The 17,217-nt window shown below is 39.4% G+C and overlaps 1 protein-coding gene across 1 annotated transcript in view; it reads left to right on the forward strand.

Annotated features, from left to right (window-relative positions):
* PCCA (propionyl-CoA carboxylase subunit alpha) overlaps nucleotides 1-17,217 on the forward strand; it is a 309,664-nt gene that overhangs the window by 18,957 nt on the left and 273,490 nt on the right. Inside the window, exons 4-6 of the mRNA XM_056329081.1 lie at nucleotides 6,222-6,299; nucleotides 9,886-9,933; nucleotides 10,026-10,094. Coding sequence (XP_056185056.1) covers nucleotides 6,222-6,299; nucleotides 9,886-9,933; nucleotides 10,026-10,094 — 195 coding nt within the window. The remainder of the gene's footprint in view (nucleotides 1-6,221; nucleotides 6,300-9,885; nucleotides 9,934-10,025; nucleotides 10,095-17,217) is intronic.

A 17,217-nucleotide genomic window follows, 5' to 3' on the forward strand; every position in this document is an offset into this window, starting at 1 on the left:
CTGCATCAGTGTAAACAGTATAGAAATGTTATGTTAATGAGACCTGTGTAAAGGAAAGTATTTTTATAGCTAGCTAATAGCACTTGTGGCTTGCTTAACTGCAGTGATTTCTAGCCCTTAATTTCTGTGTATGAAAGTTAACTTCAAGTCATCAGTATATTGGAAAACACTTAATAAAACAAATTTGCATAGGAATTACATTCAGAGGTTCTTTTGTGGTTTGCTAATAGAGGCAAATACAATTGATGTCTTCAAACTGTAATGTGCTTGGAGCTCTTACACGCCCACCTCCTACCCCCAAGGGCTAGTAGCTAGTGAGTTGTCTAATTTCTTTTGTCCCTCTCATGTGGGAATTGATAAAGGACCTGAGAAAGGACAGTGTAAAAACACTGAGCTGGGGATTCAACGATTTCCTGTGTTTCTAATCTGACGCTTAGCACTTCTATTCAGTTTTTATGCAGAATTTGTTCTGTTTAGAATATAACAAAAAATTCATTTTGAGTGTTTTGCACTTTTGGAGCTGGGACAATCTCATGTTGAAAGAAGGCTGTAGTTACAGAATGAGGATGAGATGGCTTTTGATATTTCGGTCTTGAAACTTCTGAGAGCTGTCAGACTTTTTTAAATAATGTAGAAGAAAGTGATAAATACTATATATCATGAAATGAAGAGTAAACTGCTGATATGGATTTTATCAGTGTTGATCAGTTTTCTAATCATTGAACTAAATGGATGGAAATTTTTTCTGCCATCTGCGACCTCATAAGTTATCTGTGCACCTGCCATTTTTTAAGTCATGGAAGTTATCTGTACAGTGGGAGTTCCTTGCTCTCTTCTCTGACATTATTTCTAGTGTGCTTTTTCCTCCTGTTCATGAGCACAGAACCATTAGGCTGATGAGATAGTAAGATTGGTATCATCTGCCATTAGGGAAGGGAGTTAAAATGGTCACCAATCTGGAAAGGTGAATGTAGCCCTAAACCTCTGGAGCTCAGTGATTTTTTTTTTTTTTTTTTCCTAGTATGTAAACTACAGATTTTAGTACTGACAAGCACTCTTAAAGCATTCCACAGGTATAGATTTCTGGTTTTCTCCTTCCTCCCAGGAGGGGCTTTTTGGATTCTGTAGACAGTGTGCTACGCCATCTACTATGGGCAATATCTTAGTTCTGGAAGAAAAAGTTAAGAGTTCATTAAAGTTCATGTTGAGTAAAAAATGTCAGTCTTGTTCTGAAATACTCTGTTTGTGTTAATTTTCTTGTCCTGTCTGTCCCGAACTTGGATTGGTGGTTGCTGCATGATCATTGCAGTGCTGTGATCTAGTTCACAGGCACTAGCCTTACTGGAGCTGTTCAAGCTGCTGCCATGAGAAACTGTTCCAACTTTCTGCAGCTGCTAGGTCTTGATCACAAACTGTTCCTTTTGAGCTCCTGTCTCCCTCCAGCTTGTGCCAGCACTGCTGCTTGAGTATCTGGGTGGATAAGCCAGACTGAAATCTGGCTGAGAACACATTTTTCCCACTCCTTGTATCTTTTCAGCTGGATGTATTCCCAGGTCTGGTTCAGTGTGTGACTATACAAAGTTCTGGGACTACTGACACAAAGGAGAAGGTACTTGGGTGTAGGAATGATTTAACTGGAGGGGGGGGAAGCTTTACATGCATGAGTGTTTCCCTGTTTGTAGTTTCTCCGTTGTGCTGGCAAATATGAAACATGGATTTTTTTTCTTCTTCCTCTTAAAATTACCAGTGGTTCTCAAATTTGGTATGGCTGAAAGAACTGTTATGTATAGCACAGTGTACCTTGCAGAAAGAACCTTGTACTACATCTTTGTTTGCAGTTGGCTTCAGGAGGATCTGCTTATATTTACAAGTGCTTGGCTGTTCAGCACTCTGAGAAAGTACAAAGGAAGGGAAAGTGCTTTATCGGGGGTGTGTATGTAAATACAGAAGTGTTATGTTTGCTTTCCTATTTACAAGATTTGTACAATCTTGTATTAATAAGCAACATTTTCAGCTTTGTAGGTTAAAAGCCTTGCAGTCACCTGAAGGTGTCTGCCTCATATGCTTTATACATAGTCTATCACTAGAGGTCCATAAACAGAAGATAATCTGATATGTCAGGTGAGTTGAAATAAAAACTTATTTGGAAACAGTTGTATAATCAGAATATAGAGGGGGGAAAAAAAAAGACACTTCATGTTTAAAGTCACTTGGGAATACTTAATGGCTAATGGGAAATACCACAAGAGTAACCCCTTTATGTTTGCAGTGTGTCTTAAGCTTGTGTCTCTGAAATGTAGGGTCAAAAATCTGAGTAGGATTGCTAGTGGAAGAGAGAAGGAAGAGGTAGAATTTATGGCTAGTGAAAATAAGTATACTACTTTAGCTGTTGCTATTGGGCATTGCTTACTGTATTTCCTAGTAGTGCTAAAATATACATTCCTTTCCATATTAGACTTCTTAAAGCAGATGTTGGTATATGGTGCTTTTCCTGCCTGGAATCTGGAACTCTGTCTCTAATTCAATACTGAGACCTTTTTCTACCTGTAAAACTTAGTATCAATGAATTATTTACAAGATGACCATCATGGCAGGGAAATGTCTTTCCTTGATGAGGGGCGTATTAACCTTTAAAAACACACATGTAAGTTATCTCTAAATAACAAGTTAACTTTCTGTTTTGCTGTTGTGTGCTATGCCCTGAAACCCCCTGAAGAGGTTTCCTAGGGCTGTACTGGGTCCCTGGGAGTCAAGTTCTCTGCTAGGCCTCAAAGCGATAATGTATGATGAGCGTACCCTTCTACAAATTACTGCATAGTTTGATATATATGAAGTTATGAAATAACTGTTACAGCTATTCGGTTTTGAGCACAGTGTGGCTATTGTGCAAGTAACAGATAAAGCAGGATACTTTTCCAAAATACATTACTAATGCTTTGTGTTTTTTGAGGATTCAGTAGAGGTGGGGAAACTCCAAGCCAGGCTTAGAAGTTCAACTCAGAAGTTCAGAGGTGAGCTCTCATAAATGAACAGTCTTGAGTTCTTGGGCTTTCAAGAATCAAAAGCTTTATCAAATTGGAGTAGCAAGTCATGGCAAAAATAGATTAGACCTGATGACTCTACAGCTCTCCCCTAGTTCTGCAAGATACAAAGAAGTTGCTAGGTCAAGCTGAACTCTCTAGGCTCTGTTCTGAAGAAATACTGATGCAAGGTGTAATACCTAGAGCATGTGGGGTTTTGGGGAGGCGCCAATTAAGAATTTGGCTTGGCTGGGTGGATGGTTTGACGGTTCTTTGGAGGTTTGGGTGTAGCTTTTAATGAACCTAACTATAGCAGGAGCTTGGGAGCCCAGGGATAGGTGACATGAGTAGCTGTTGGTTTGGAGATGGTAATTTAGTGGTGTTCCTTTGTGGCCCTAGCTGTGGATTATTTGCAAAGTGTCTGTTTATTTTTAAGTATTTACTCAATTGCTCATAATGGCTAGGAGCAGACCTCTAAAGAGACTTTTCTTGGAGTGGATTCTAGATTAAGGAAGCTCTTAAACTTTAGTGTATATTGGTAGAGATACATAAAAACACCCATAACCCTTTCTTTCCAGAACTGTGAATTAGAGTTGGAATTTCAGTTCTGAGTTGAGCAATATGCTTGATTTGTTTTAGGAAATTACTCCACATGTGTTCAATTCAGGGCTGAACCTGGTTCTCTGATTCTAGTGTATATGTGTGAGAAGAGGTAGTTAAGTTTTTAAACACAGATGCATAATTAGGTTAGGCTATTACAAGATTTTTTTAATGTGAAATCTGACCAATTCTGTAGTGTAAAAATGGTGAGTGTGGTTTAATGCTTTTCCAGCTTTTTAATTGCTTGGTAACTTCAGTTTTTCTGTATAAAATGTTTGAACAAGGCTTTTTTTCCAAGACTGTACATGGCTAAAATTCTGAAACTTTGGAATTAATTTTCCCATTGTAGCCTTTCCTTCCAGTCTCAATCTGTGGCATAGCTTTTCTGGCTTCTCATATGCATTCAAAACTAGCTTTGTATAAAAGGTGTTTACAAGAAAGTTCAGAAGCTTTTCCTCCCTTCCCCCCCTCCCCCACAGCTGACTGCAAGTATTTAGATTAGCCCCACTGACCCTTAACGAGCACTTTCTTCAATGAATAATATTAAACTCGGCAGAGTTGTATGGTGGGTTTTTTTTGTCCTGTGTGACCTTCTGACTATTTGTTGTCCCACAAGCTCTTCTGTCAATAGTGTTTGAGGGAGGGACTCAATATGCTTAACTGCGTGTACTCTGGATCAGGAGAGTATACTCTGCTGCTTCTCATATAGTTGTCCTTGCTCTTCCTTCTGACAGGGTCTAGACCCCCATACAGTCACCAAAGGTGTGTGTAACGGACCTGCTGTAAACTTGGGATAATGACCAGCTGGTAGATATGGTTGCAGCTGGCAGAATTCTGTCCTTAACTGTATTTTCCCTCTTTAATGCCCAAGTCACACCCTTGGATGAATAATAATATACCTCTGCAAATAAAGAAACCTCTGGTGGTTTTGATTCTAGCACATCAAGTAATTTGCATTTCAGGTTGTTATTCTGGATTTGGTTTTTGGAGAGTGAAGAGAAGAAAATGAAAGAAGCAACCCCCCCCTCCCCCGAAACAAGGAACTGAATGGGAGAGAAAACTGTTGCTTTCCACTGACTTTTTAGTTCCAGCATAATTAAGTTAATCTGTATTACCTGGGACAGTGTATGCGATGTCTGCCACTAGTGATTGGCATTTAAATCGTTCGTGAAGCTGTAGCAGCTTTCTGTGTGTGAGCCTCAGTCTGAGCTGGTATGAGGTAGTGCACTCTAAGACTTCCTTTAATTCTGTATTACAGGGCTTATGTTGAAGTATGTTGTTTTTCCTTTATAACACTGTAATATCAGCTGCACTACAAATGTGATGCCTTTCTCAATCCTGGGTTAGTTTCTGCTTACTGTGATGCAACATGCAAAGGATCTTCAGACTGGATTTGGGTGGAGGGCTGTATTGTCATTCCAGTTACTGCCAGCCACTGGTACTTCAGGGCCAGTATGAGCTTACAGTAAATGTAAAGATAATTGAAAAATTGATGTAATGCTGTATTCATTACTGTTGTGGAAGGGGCAGCTGGATTGTCTAATTAACCTCTTTATATGAGCATATACTTAAATGTTTTTTGGTCTGCTTTCTAATGTAGTCTGTCAACTTGGTTTGGCTTTTTTTTTTTTTTTTTTAAAATCTTCTCATAGGAGAGCCTTTACTTTCTACTACTTAGATTTCTGCAACTTCTGAAAACAATTTTTTCAGGCAGAATTCAGTTGTCAGTCACTGCTGTTTTGTACTTCCTACTAGATGATATTCAGTATTAAGGCTTTTCAGACTTTTTGATTCTGATTGGGTGAGCAATTGTAGTTCTCCTAGAGCTGTCTGCATTGATGCAACTTTGTGTGGGATCATTTATTGGTCTGATTATTTTTGTTTATGGTTAACTGTAACTGCCATTATGTTGTCAATTGACTTGCTTGACAAGTCTCCTCGATACATTTGCAAATCTGTTGTATCATCTATCATGTTATCTGAAATAGCACATATGCTGCTTTTTCCTCACGTCATGCAAAATTGTTAAACTATAGCAGCTGACTTTGTAGACATTGGTTCAAAGCAGAAGTGTTGGAGAAAAGGAGAAAAAGGCTTCTTTTCCTCAGACCACTGTCAGGGGTGGGTTGTGGTGGGGAAGACTGGGAGCTGAACTAGCATCTGAAGCCTGTTCTTTTGCTCTCTGTACTGGCCCAGTCCACTACCTCCTCTATTCCCAACAGCTCCCTAGTGGTGAAGGCCTCTTCCCCACCTCTGGGGTGTACAGACACAAGCATGCATACACTTTGACAACTTTTTGGTAGGTATTTCTTGGAACAAGAAGGAAACTATACCACTATACCATCTTTAGTGGAGAGTTTAATAAAAATAATTTATACTTAAGCTAATGACTTCATATCTAGAGATTTTGAATTTGTTTTGGTTACTGTTTGTTGGGGATGTGCTTGGGGGAGGACAGATCTTTATAAACTTTCATCCGCTTGGTGGGGGAATGAAAGGATATGGAAGAGTTTCCTCAAGATGTCAGTATATGAACTGTTTTTATCTTACTGGAATACTGTAGCAGGCGAAAAACGTTTTAACTCCCTCTTTCTTCTTTAGTGTGAAACACTCTGTTCAAGATGGTGCATTATAACTTCACATAAACTGTATTCTTCTGTGTATGATCCAAATGAAAAGGTAAGTAGTATGGTGCATGTTTTCTCTTTAACATTTTACTGTAGTACAGATGTTTGGCTTTTAAAGGAAGTTGGTTTTCAAGTGCATACCTTAAAGGGTTGGATAAATGATTGAGCTTGGCCTGAGCATGTTCTAATTGTGAAACAGTTACTAATATTTTGCATGGTGGGAAGGTACACGCCTGTTAAAGCATCTGGGAGCTAAACTAACCCAAAGCTTTTCATGGAAACAAAAGTATCTAGTAGTGGCAGCATGATTGTTAGGAGATCTGACATGGGGGTGGGAACTTAAGAGGTCGGATAAAGATGGGCCTTTAAGGCCTGCAGAGACAGAGAATAGTAAATCCTCATCTTGGGACTTGTACAGTAGCAATCTCAATTTACAGTATGAGCCAAGAAAAACTTTTCTCGTGGGAGATTGTCTTGGCACAGACTCTAAAGTAACACACTTGGAAAAATAATGTGGATGAAGGTACACTGGTACTGAAGGGCAAGAATGCCAGCAGTTCAGCACTGATAGTCTTGCCCTTATGTACCAGTGTAGAAGCAATTAACCAGGAGTGAAACAGTATTAGAAAACAGGGAAAACCTGTATGTACCTAGAAATGTGGCTTAAAAAGAAGTCTTCTGAAGAAATCTATATCCTTAAGGTTCTTGCTTAATCAAGGTCCCCTTCCTTTTCTAAAGGCATAGTTACGTTTAGACAATGTAATTGGCTATTTAGTTTCTCTTAAGTAGGAGCTATGTTATTACAACCAGTGGCTACTACAGATAGTTTAAACTCTGTTCTGCTTTTTCCATTCACTGCTCCTTCCATTGTCTCTGTAATGACAAGACTTTCATATGAAACTTATTTAAGCTAATAAGTGGAAATTCCATAAAAAAGAAATGCTGCATGTTACTTCAAAGCAACATGTGATTTTTTTTTTAATATGCTGGACTTGAGGCTTGTCTTTAATAGACGGAGCAAGAGTCCAGTCTCTCCCTATTAGTGTCTTTACTGCAGAATTAGAAAATTAAAATGAATGTCAAATATTCTTAACTTCTTGATACTGAGGGTTGTCTTGCTCTTCAACGGATCACATTATTTGATTAATTAAACAACCCATACATACCAAGAAATAAGTTGATTATGTATTTGGGTCATTAAATCTTTCAGTGTTAAGTATTTGGGAGATATTTTTTTTATTTCCCTGCATGTCTGTATGCCTGAAAAGCTTCAGGTGCCTAGAACGCTGGAATTTAGATTCGGGAACAATTTGTGTGAGCATGTTGAAACCTTTCAGTTTTTTCACTGAGTTTTAGACTAAGTCCCCAGCTAAAGCTCTTCAAACAAATTGCTTACTCCTGTGGTGTTCTTACAATATTTGTGCTTCTGATAATTGAGCTTGCTTAAGGGTGTCTGAAGATCTGTCTTTTGAGTGGAGGATGTGTGTGCCTGGGTACTAGGCAGTGGTACGCATTCCTCAAAAGATCTGGCTGAATTTACTGTATAAGCTTGCTGCAGCTCTTACCTGGAGGGTTTTATCACTTAATTTCTGTTTGTTGTTATCATGTGGTAGTATTTTTAAACTAGTCATGTGATGCCAGCTCAGATCTGACTTGGAAGAAGTAAATTTGGTCAAGGGCACCTTGCGTATGGCTGTCTAGAGTAGGGGAGCAAACAACATATACCCTAGTCTGTTGATAGCAGTTCCTATTGGAGTTTTGCAGTGTTTCTTCCTCTCCTCTTACACCTGTTTCCCCCTCCCCAAATTAACTAATGACTGTGGGGATAACAAACAGTTTCATTGTTGTAGTGGCAATACTTCCTCTCCCCCAGTCCCTATGTGTCCTGGTTTAACCCTAGCTAGTAATTAAGTACCTTGCGGCTACTCACTCACTCCCTCTCACCCAGAGGAATAGGGAGGAAAATCGGAGAGGAATGTAGAACTTGAGGGTTGAGATAAGAACGATTTAATAGGTGAAGTAAAAACTGTGCACAGAAGCAAAGCAAAACAAGGAATTTATTCACTACTTCCCACTGGCAGGCAGGTGTTCAGCTATCCCCAGGAAAGCTGGGTGCCATCATGTGTAACTGTTACTTGGGAAGACAAATGCCATGTCAGATGTCCCCCCTCTTCCTTCTTCGCCCAGTTTATATACTCGACATCATACGGAATACCTCTTTGGCTAGTTTGGGTCAGCTGTCCTGGCTGCGTCCCCTCCCAATGTCCCGTGCCCCTCCAGCCCTCTGGCTGGCAGGGCCCAGGAAACTGAACAGTCCTTGATTTAGTATAAACATCACCCAGCAACAACTAAAATCATCAGTGTCCTGTCAGCATTGTTCTCACATGAAATCCAAAACACAGCACTGTACTAGGTGTTAAGAAGAAAACCAACTCTATCCCAGCTGAAACCAGGACAACAGGGAAAATTGCGGTTTGGTGTAGGGCAGGGAGAATAGCTATCAAATGTCTTGGGGTATAGTTTGATAAACCTAATCTGGTATGACTGCAGGCTGCCCCTGAAGGGGATAGTCCTGCTGGTTCCCTGTCCTGTTTTTTGATTTGGAGTGTGGGAGGCAGAGTAGGACTGTTGGATTACTGTTTTCAACTGATGTGTGCTGAAGCTGAGTCCCTGCTAGGTCTGATGCATGGAAAGCAGTGGGAGTATGTAAAGCAGGATTGTCCCTTTCAGTGGCAGTCTGTATTTACATCCAAGTGGGTGCAGTATCAAAATGCACGTGTGTTTAGTAATAAGGCCAGTGACAGCAATAACCTTTACTCACAGCAATGAGATTTTTATGCTGAGCAACCGTGCTCCTCCACTACTTTTTCTTAATGGGAAGTTTTTGTCCAGGGTGTAAATCTTACTGACTTCTGACAGCTTGTTATCCCTTTCTTACAGACACGATATTACAGTGTTAAGTGTACTCCAGTGTGAAATGTGACAGTGAATTTCAGGGGCGTACTGAGTTTGATTTGTGGTTCTGTTGCACTTTCATTGCTACTTAGTATGGGTGTGTAACAGTGTCATGGCAACGCAGCATTTTGTCAGGTTCCTGGCATGGGGTGCAGCTACAAGGAGGGGCAGGGCTGGTGCAACTTGGCAAGCATGCCTCTGCAGGGTATTGGTCTTTTACTCTCCGTACCCTAGGCAGAGAGGAATCTCTGCTTCTTATGATTGGAATGTCTTTTAGAGATCTTCCATGACAGAGGAGTACTGTATTCCAGTCATCTGTGCTGATCAGAGGCACTGACCACTGTACCTGCCAGCATGTCTCTTCCCTGGACTTGACTGGCTCCTAGAGCCTCTGTAGAGTTCTTGTTTCTGCACAGTGCATGGTGACGAGATCCAAGGAATGCTGGTGTGAATAGTCAACACCTTTTTCTTGTGAACCTGTGTGTGTGATACGAACAGTATGGTATACTAGATCTGCTATATCATCATTGTAAATCAGCAGAACCCTTTTGAAAGTAGGTGATTTGAAGAGTTACAAGCTTATGGATAAGTTGGGGTTTTAGTGGAAGTGGAGGAGAAAAGCATGTTTCTGAAGGGAGGAAACCTTGTGGTTTTTTTATCTTTCATCATTTGTTTCCCTTCAGACTTTTGAAAAACTCCTTATTGCCAACAGAGGAGAGATTGCATGCCGAGTAAGTATGTAATCTTTTAAGTTTTTTCTTTTTGTAGTTAATTCTTGAACTATTGGTATTCTAAATACTGATAATTGTCACTTGTGTGTTAGGTCATCAAAACATGTAAGAAGATGGGGATTAAAACAGTTGCCATACACAGTGATGTTGATGCCAATGCTGTAAGTACTACTTGAATTCAAATGGTAGATGGGATTCTTAATAATTCAACAAGACTTGAAGCTTTTATGCAGGCTTTTTGATTACTGTGGTGGGCATGTTGGCAATTCTGAAGTATCTTTGTATATGTCCTTTTCCTCCACGTGCTTGAAAGAGGGGAGATACCAGTGGGGGGATGGATGGGGGACACACACACGATTGGACAGCTATTTAGCAGGTATTTTTTGTGAGCTTTATTGTGTTTTGCTCATGTAAAGGTTCCCTTGCTCTTTCCCTGGATTAAACTAGATAGTACATCTGGTAGATACATACACCAAGTGTGAAAGTGGCAGCAAAACCTAAATTGTGGTTTGCTAATGTACACAAAAAAGGCAATGAAAAGCGCATCTTAAGAGAAGGTATAAACTTGGTCTAAGTTGTTCTTGTGCCTGGTACACCCAACTCACTGTTTCTCACTTCCCGGAGGAATGACCTCTCCTACCAGGTGTGCTGAACAGGCCTGCTGGAGGTGCTCTGTTTGAGGATATTGAGGTGTCTTGAACATTCAGCAGCATGGCAGGAAGGTGGTAAAATGGCTGTCTAGACAAGTGAAGTATTTGTCTAGCTACTTGCTTGTTTCCAGGTCTTGTAGTCTCTTCCATACTTTATTTTAGAAATACTTTAAGTCACTGGTAGCAAGAATGGGAAGGTAATTTCTTTGTGCTATAACAGCAAGTGTAGTCATATTTGCATATCCTTGTTGACTAGAAAGAGCATAGTGTTATTCCATGCCTGCAAGAACTACATGGAAAAGGACTGGGGGTGCCCCCATGTCTCAGGATGGTGTGTTGAAATCTGTAAGGGAGGTAAAACTGTGTTATGATTTGATTGAAGGGGTTCCTCTGACCAGCTATCGGGAAAAATACTTGTATTATATGCAGGGCAGAACTTGTGGGTATAGGGGGTGGGTTGCTCAACGTTTTAAAACTGAAGCATGGCTGAGGGAATCTGTGAAAGTAGTTAGAACTTAGATGTTTTCAGAATTAAGTGAAAGGCAAGAACTGTTTTGAGTTTTGGACTTTTGACAGTGCTTTTGTCTGAGTCCTTTAATGGTTTATTCCTACATGACCAGCTCAGTTCATATAAATAGGCTGTAGGTAGAATGAGGGGCTGAAACTGGATTTTCTGAGGCAGGACAGGTGCCCTACCACTGGATTTCTATGCCAGGTAATTCTTTCTGAGGTGACTGAAGAGTATACTTGGTCTGGATCTGAACTGGTAGCCATAATTGGGAGGCTGTAGTAGCTTGTGGGTACTCAATGGACTATGAAATGAATTCTTAATGGATGGGTGTCAAACAATGATAAATTCTAATTCTTTTGGAAGCTAAGGGTTATGTGGATATGAATACAAACTACTCTGTATGATCTGTGATCCCTGTAGTAAAACTGCAGCGTGCTGATAGGTACTTGTATTCCATCTTATGTATATAGTATCTGCTGTTAGGATAAATGGAATTGTTGTTTTGCAGCACTGCACAGCCTTGTTCACTGACACGAATTAATTCTGAAAATAGACTAAAAAAGCTCTTTAAAAAAACCCACATGTTCTTTCACCAGTCTGTAATAGACTTGAGAAAATGGATTGGTCTTCTCTCCAGTGTGTGGATGGCTTTGTTTATTGTGTGGACCCCGCTATGAGCGGGAGACTAAGAAAAAAGTCTGAAAGTAGTAAGTAAAAACAGAGATTGAAGAACGTGAGGGAATAAGAATGATACGAAAAAGTACAACTCATGACCTTAGGGGAAAGGAGTACAAAATAGTGTGTTACAAAGAGGAAATTGAAAATGTCTACTCTGCTTCAGTCTACTGTTTTGGCTTTAAAATACAAATAGGGTCTTTATTTTATCGTAGTTCATAAGAGAAAGGAAATCCAAGCTGGTATCTCAGAAATGCATTAATATACTCATAATGGTTCATAAAGATAATGTTAAGTGTGTTAAATGAGACGCTGATGTTTTGAGCTCACAGACCAGAGGTGAGGCTCTAACAAATGCTGTAAGGGTGAAATAGTGTCTGCTTAGCTCTTTGGATCCTTGTATAAAAAAATTGATCAAACATATCTGTACAAGCTTAAGCATTAGCTGGGCATGAAGAAGCTCCAAGTATTTAAAGGAAAATGAGAGAAAGGCTACCTGAAACGCTGTTCTGCCTGGTTAAAATAGGGTAGTGGTGTTAGGTCTAAGCTAGTTTTTTTGGTCTACTTAGACGTGTGTTGCTTGTCTACCATACATCCTATAATTACTTTACCTTGAGTGCTTGCACTGGGAAATAGTTAACTAATGTCGTCTGTCTTAAAGACTTGGATGCCTCCAGTTATTCATTGTTTGTGGGAATGACCTGGCCATTGCAGTGATGGGTATGACTGCCAGTTTGGATGATCTTGATAGTTGAGTCCAGGGGCCAAATTTTTTGACTGTGTCCTGGTTTTGGCCATGAAGTAACAAATAATCTTTGCCCTGTGTTGTTAATTTGTCTTCAGGTTCCACCAGCCTTCTTGGTTATAGCAGTGATAGCAAAATCTCAAACACGCTGAAATCAAACTTGGGAGCTGACGCAACCTGCCAAAGGAACCTCTGTCCTTATGTAGCTGGGAGAAACCTGTTTGCTTAGCAGCGGGATGCTGCAAAAGAGTTGTGAATATCCTTTTGATTTTGTGCTTGACAGGATTAAGCAAGACATCCCTTGGTCCCTCAAGACTTGTATCGCAAAGGCAATGAATATCGTAGGCCACTACCCTGATGCTGCTGACTATTGAACCAAAGGCAGAAATAAATGTGAAGTTACGCAGTTGAAATGGTTGCCCATCCCAAAGCTGTTTGTCTTCACTAAAAATAGTGGGACCTGGTTTTAAAGTGACTAAAGTAGGTAGGGATGGTTTATAAAAATACTTTTTATTAAAGTGTTTAGAAATAGCACTAATTAGAGTAATAAATTTTCTGTTTAGAACTTGGATAACCTTTGAGATGCAGTGATAGCCCCTTATTATATTACCTGTCATCTGCGTAGCTACTTGCTGAAATGTGGGTAGAGTGACAGTCTTAATACTAATTTGTTTCTACAAATATAACTGTAAAAGGAGGGCAAACCAGACAGTCTGTTACATCTCTCTGGCTTTCATTTCTGTCATGCTGGTTGAAAAGAGAACTGAAATTGAACTGGAGCAGGGTTCATTGAGTGTGCTCAGTAAATACTTAAGGGGGGGAAATAATGAGATAACTAGCAATTCAGGCTCTTCAGTGATAGCTTCTACTTTATCCATTCAGTATCATATGCGTGAATGACCCAGGCAAACATTTTCACTGGTGCTTTAATAGGAATGGTACACATAGTCTTAAAATCATTGGTCTTTGAATCAAGACACTGTAAGACTCACTAGTGAATAATCTTATCCTAGAACTTTATTTTGGGAATTTTTTTCTGGTTGAATATTCAACTTTTCACTTTTAATTTTAAAATTCTCTGAAATCCTTGTGGACTTTACAGGGCTGAATAGAGGTGATTGGAATAGCTGAAATATGTGTAGACCTTCAATGAAACTACTTTTTTCTTGTTCTTCAGACTTGCTTTCTGTGGAGCACCATGGGAAATGTCTTGACTATACTGCTAAAGCAATATTAATTTGGACATACCTTTCATTAATACATGAAACTAGTAACTAGACCATAATAGTACAAAGGAATTTTCATTTCAAGGAATTAAAACTTTTCTGTTTTGAACAGGAAGCAGCAGAAAGGACTGTAGAAATTGGGAATGTGGCAAAAATAGAACGACCTGCTGAGCACCAAGTAAAGCTTACCTGAAGAAGAAAAATAGAACGAAATACTGTTTTGTGCTCTTAAATTTTAAAAATAGCCAAATATCTGAAGGATTTCTGTAGGGAAGGGAATTTTAACAAAACTTAAAAGGATGTGGGTGACTTCAGAGACTTTTGGGTGCTTGTGTATTATTGCAAAGTTACAGGTATCTGGAAATGGTATTGGATTACATTTACTTTTGTGGAGGAGGAAGGGGGTATGAACTGGGGAAAAATATTATCTCCAAAGTTAATTGTGCTATGGAAGAGAAGTTGCTGCTTTAACAACTGTCCTGAAATAAAATCATTGTGGTGGTTGGGGAAAACAGCTTGACAAAATAGATGAGACCCCCCCATAAAGCATACAGTTGCTCATGTGGTGCTGAATGTGTTGAGAAAAATTGGCTATAATGGATGCTTGTAGAGTCTTGAAAATGCTTGATAATACTTTTTATTACATTTATTATTTTGGGGAAAGCACGGGAAAGAAATAGTATACTGTTCAAAATGCTGATTTTTTTTTTTTTCTAACTTCAAGAGTTCAACTTGCAAAACACTAATTCTTTACACTTGGATAGGTAAAGTGGGGAAGGACCAATAGAATTTGGAAATTTTTTAATTAAAACATCTGGTGGAATTATTTTTGGGGTGAGAAAACAAGCAAAGAAGTTTTGGCTGAACAAGAGTAATCGTATGTACTTTTTCCCCCTGAACTGATTGGAATAGAGGGTTAAGATGAAAGAGCCTCCTCAACCATAAATGTAACACTGATGGTGCAAACATTGTCAAGGAAAGCTAGAGAACTATTGTAATGCCTAATGTAATCAGCTAAAAGTATGATAAATGAAGAACAAGCTTTCACTAATTGGATCTGAACAAAAGAAGGTATAGCATAAAGCAGTGAATGAGATATAATTTTACTTGGCATTTTTTAACACAGCAGGGATTCTATGGCCATACGAAGCAATGAACTATAAATGACTGAAAAAAATCCCATGGGAAAGTAATGTAAACTATTAAAGCTTTACGGAGTAGTGGACGGTTAGTTGTACTTCTTTAATACAGGAGTCTTTTTTCTCTCAGTCACTTAAGACTTCAGGTATTATTGTATTAAGTTGCTTTAAGTATAGACATCTCCAAATGTTTTTAGCTTTTGCAGATCATCATCTTGTTCTGCTAGATAATATAAACCCAAAAATGATACAAATGCTTTTTGAACAGTTCAGCTGTTCTCTAGAAACTGTAGTCTTCCGAATGAAGGAAAATGGAAAATCAAATTACCTAGAAATGGAAGATCCACGTTCCTTTCCTAACTTTGTTTGGTTTTTTTAAGCTTGGAGTCTGAGTCAGTATTTCAGAAGGAACTTGGAAAATGTGGTTTAGGGAAACTGCAAAGCAGGTTAAGCTTGTAAGCTTCTATGTCAAGTCTGTATTGAGATGGATGAATTTGAGTGAACAAGTTGAACTTTTGGCTGAAACAAAACTTAAAATTTTGCTGAAGACTTCCCTATAGCTTAATGTGATGCTGTCAGGTTCTTCTGTTCTGGAGAAATCTAGTTGGCAAAAATATTGTTGGAGAATTTGGCCTTTAAGTTTTAATGTAAAAAAAAATCATTAGAAAAACAGAAGTTTATCCAAAACTGAGGAGTGTGTGTGTTGTTTTTTTACTTGTAACTAACTTACAAATACAGGGCCTTAAAGTTTGTCCAGACTCTTAATTTACTCATTGTTTTGCTGTTTACTTCTCTAAAACATGCAAAACTATTCTATCTGCTACAAAACTAGAAATTCAGTCATTTTGACAGCTCATTGCCTCCCAGTGGCACTTCAGGAGTTTGTGCACAGATGATTTGAGGAGAGATCTGTTCAAGTACCTATATAAAAGGGAAACTCTAATATTTTAATGCCTTGTTTAAATACTGTTGTCTGGAGTATATTGGACTCTGCCTCTATGTACTGTCTGGAGAAATTCGCTCTTCATAAATGGTGGTGTTTGCAAGGTGTGCAGAATAGGAATGTACCAGATCATACCAAGGAAACATTAGGGCCAGGTCTGCACTTGGTGTTTTGCTCTTCTTTCAATGTGTTTACCTTTTTGTTCCAAAAACAAGGCAGCATGTTGCTTATTTCTTCACAAGAGGTGGTGGAGGTGATGTTACTATCCTGTCCCCTTGCTTTCTTGTGTGTACTGAATAGTTGTGTAAAGCATAAGAGATGTAAGTGGTGGTCATCCTGTGAAGACTGAAACACCTCTGTGAAAGGAGCATGCCTTTGTTCAAAACTGTAACTTGCCTGATAAGTGTAGTCTGCCTTTTCTTTTTAAAACTGTATCGTTGCTTCTAAGAAGAGTGGATTGGTGGAAGGTGCTATTGATGAGGAGATAATTTTTCATTGGCTATGAGGAGCAATGCAAGCATGATCTGCAACTTCTAAAAGTTGAGGGGGCTCGTCAGGGCTCTAGAGTCCTAAAATTTCAGCCTGTTCTCCAAAGACTGGCTGCATCTTTTATTCAGTGGCAGGGTGATGCAAAATGCATATATGACCTTTAGAATGGGTCAGACTCCTTTTGTGTAGTTTGAAGGCTAAGCTGAAATGTCACTTGTGTTGGATTCTGGTTGAAACTTAACATTGAGTAGGAGAGGAAGGGTGTAGAGTGGAATGTTTTAAGTATCATGCTGCAACCCTTTTGGGGACACTTCCTTGGAGGTGGGAAGTACACATTGGAAAGAGGGAGTTGAATCCAGTCTTTTGACCTTTGTGGGGTGAGTTATTTAATTACTAAGCTGATTTATTTGGAGGATCAATGCATGGATTAAAATTAATTTATTGGCATAAAGCTTATCTGGGGGAGGGGTTGTTATCAGAAGTTGTACTGAATTGTCCTTGGGGCAGGAAAATGTGGAAGCCCAGTCAGAGAAGTTGGTTGTGACTTAACTGTGCAGGTGCTCAGTGCTGTGGAGAATGAAGCAGTGGTTCTGTGGGTGCTGATATCAGTAGGTAGGGTAACAGGAGTATATCTGTAGAGTAAAATGGTTCATGCTGAAGGCATGGTGTCCTTGCTTGCCTGCCTTTTAGCATCTCTTACTGGTTCTAGTCTGGTGCTGTGGGCTTGGTGCCTGCTAGTGGTGGCTTGATGTGCTTGCTGGACTACATCTTTTGGTTGTGTTTTGACTGGAGGTTATCCAGTTCTTGTGCTTTGAGACAGCTGTGTGTTGCAGGCAGATGTGTTATGAGTGGGGATGAGTGAGAAATTAAATTAAAAATTGCAGTCCTGATTTGAACTGAAATGCT

The sequence above is a fragment of the Falco biarmicus genome, chromosome 2 (assembly GCF_023638135.1).
Source record: "Falco biarmicus isolate bFalBia1 chromosome 2, bFalBia1.pri, whole genome shotgun sequence".
NCBI lineage: Eukaryota > Metazoa > Chordata > Aves > Falconiformes > Falconidae > Falco > Falco biarmicus.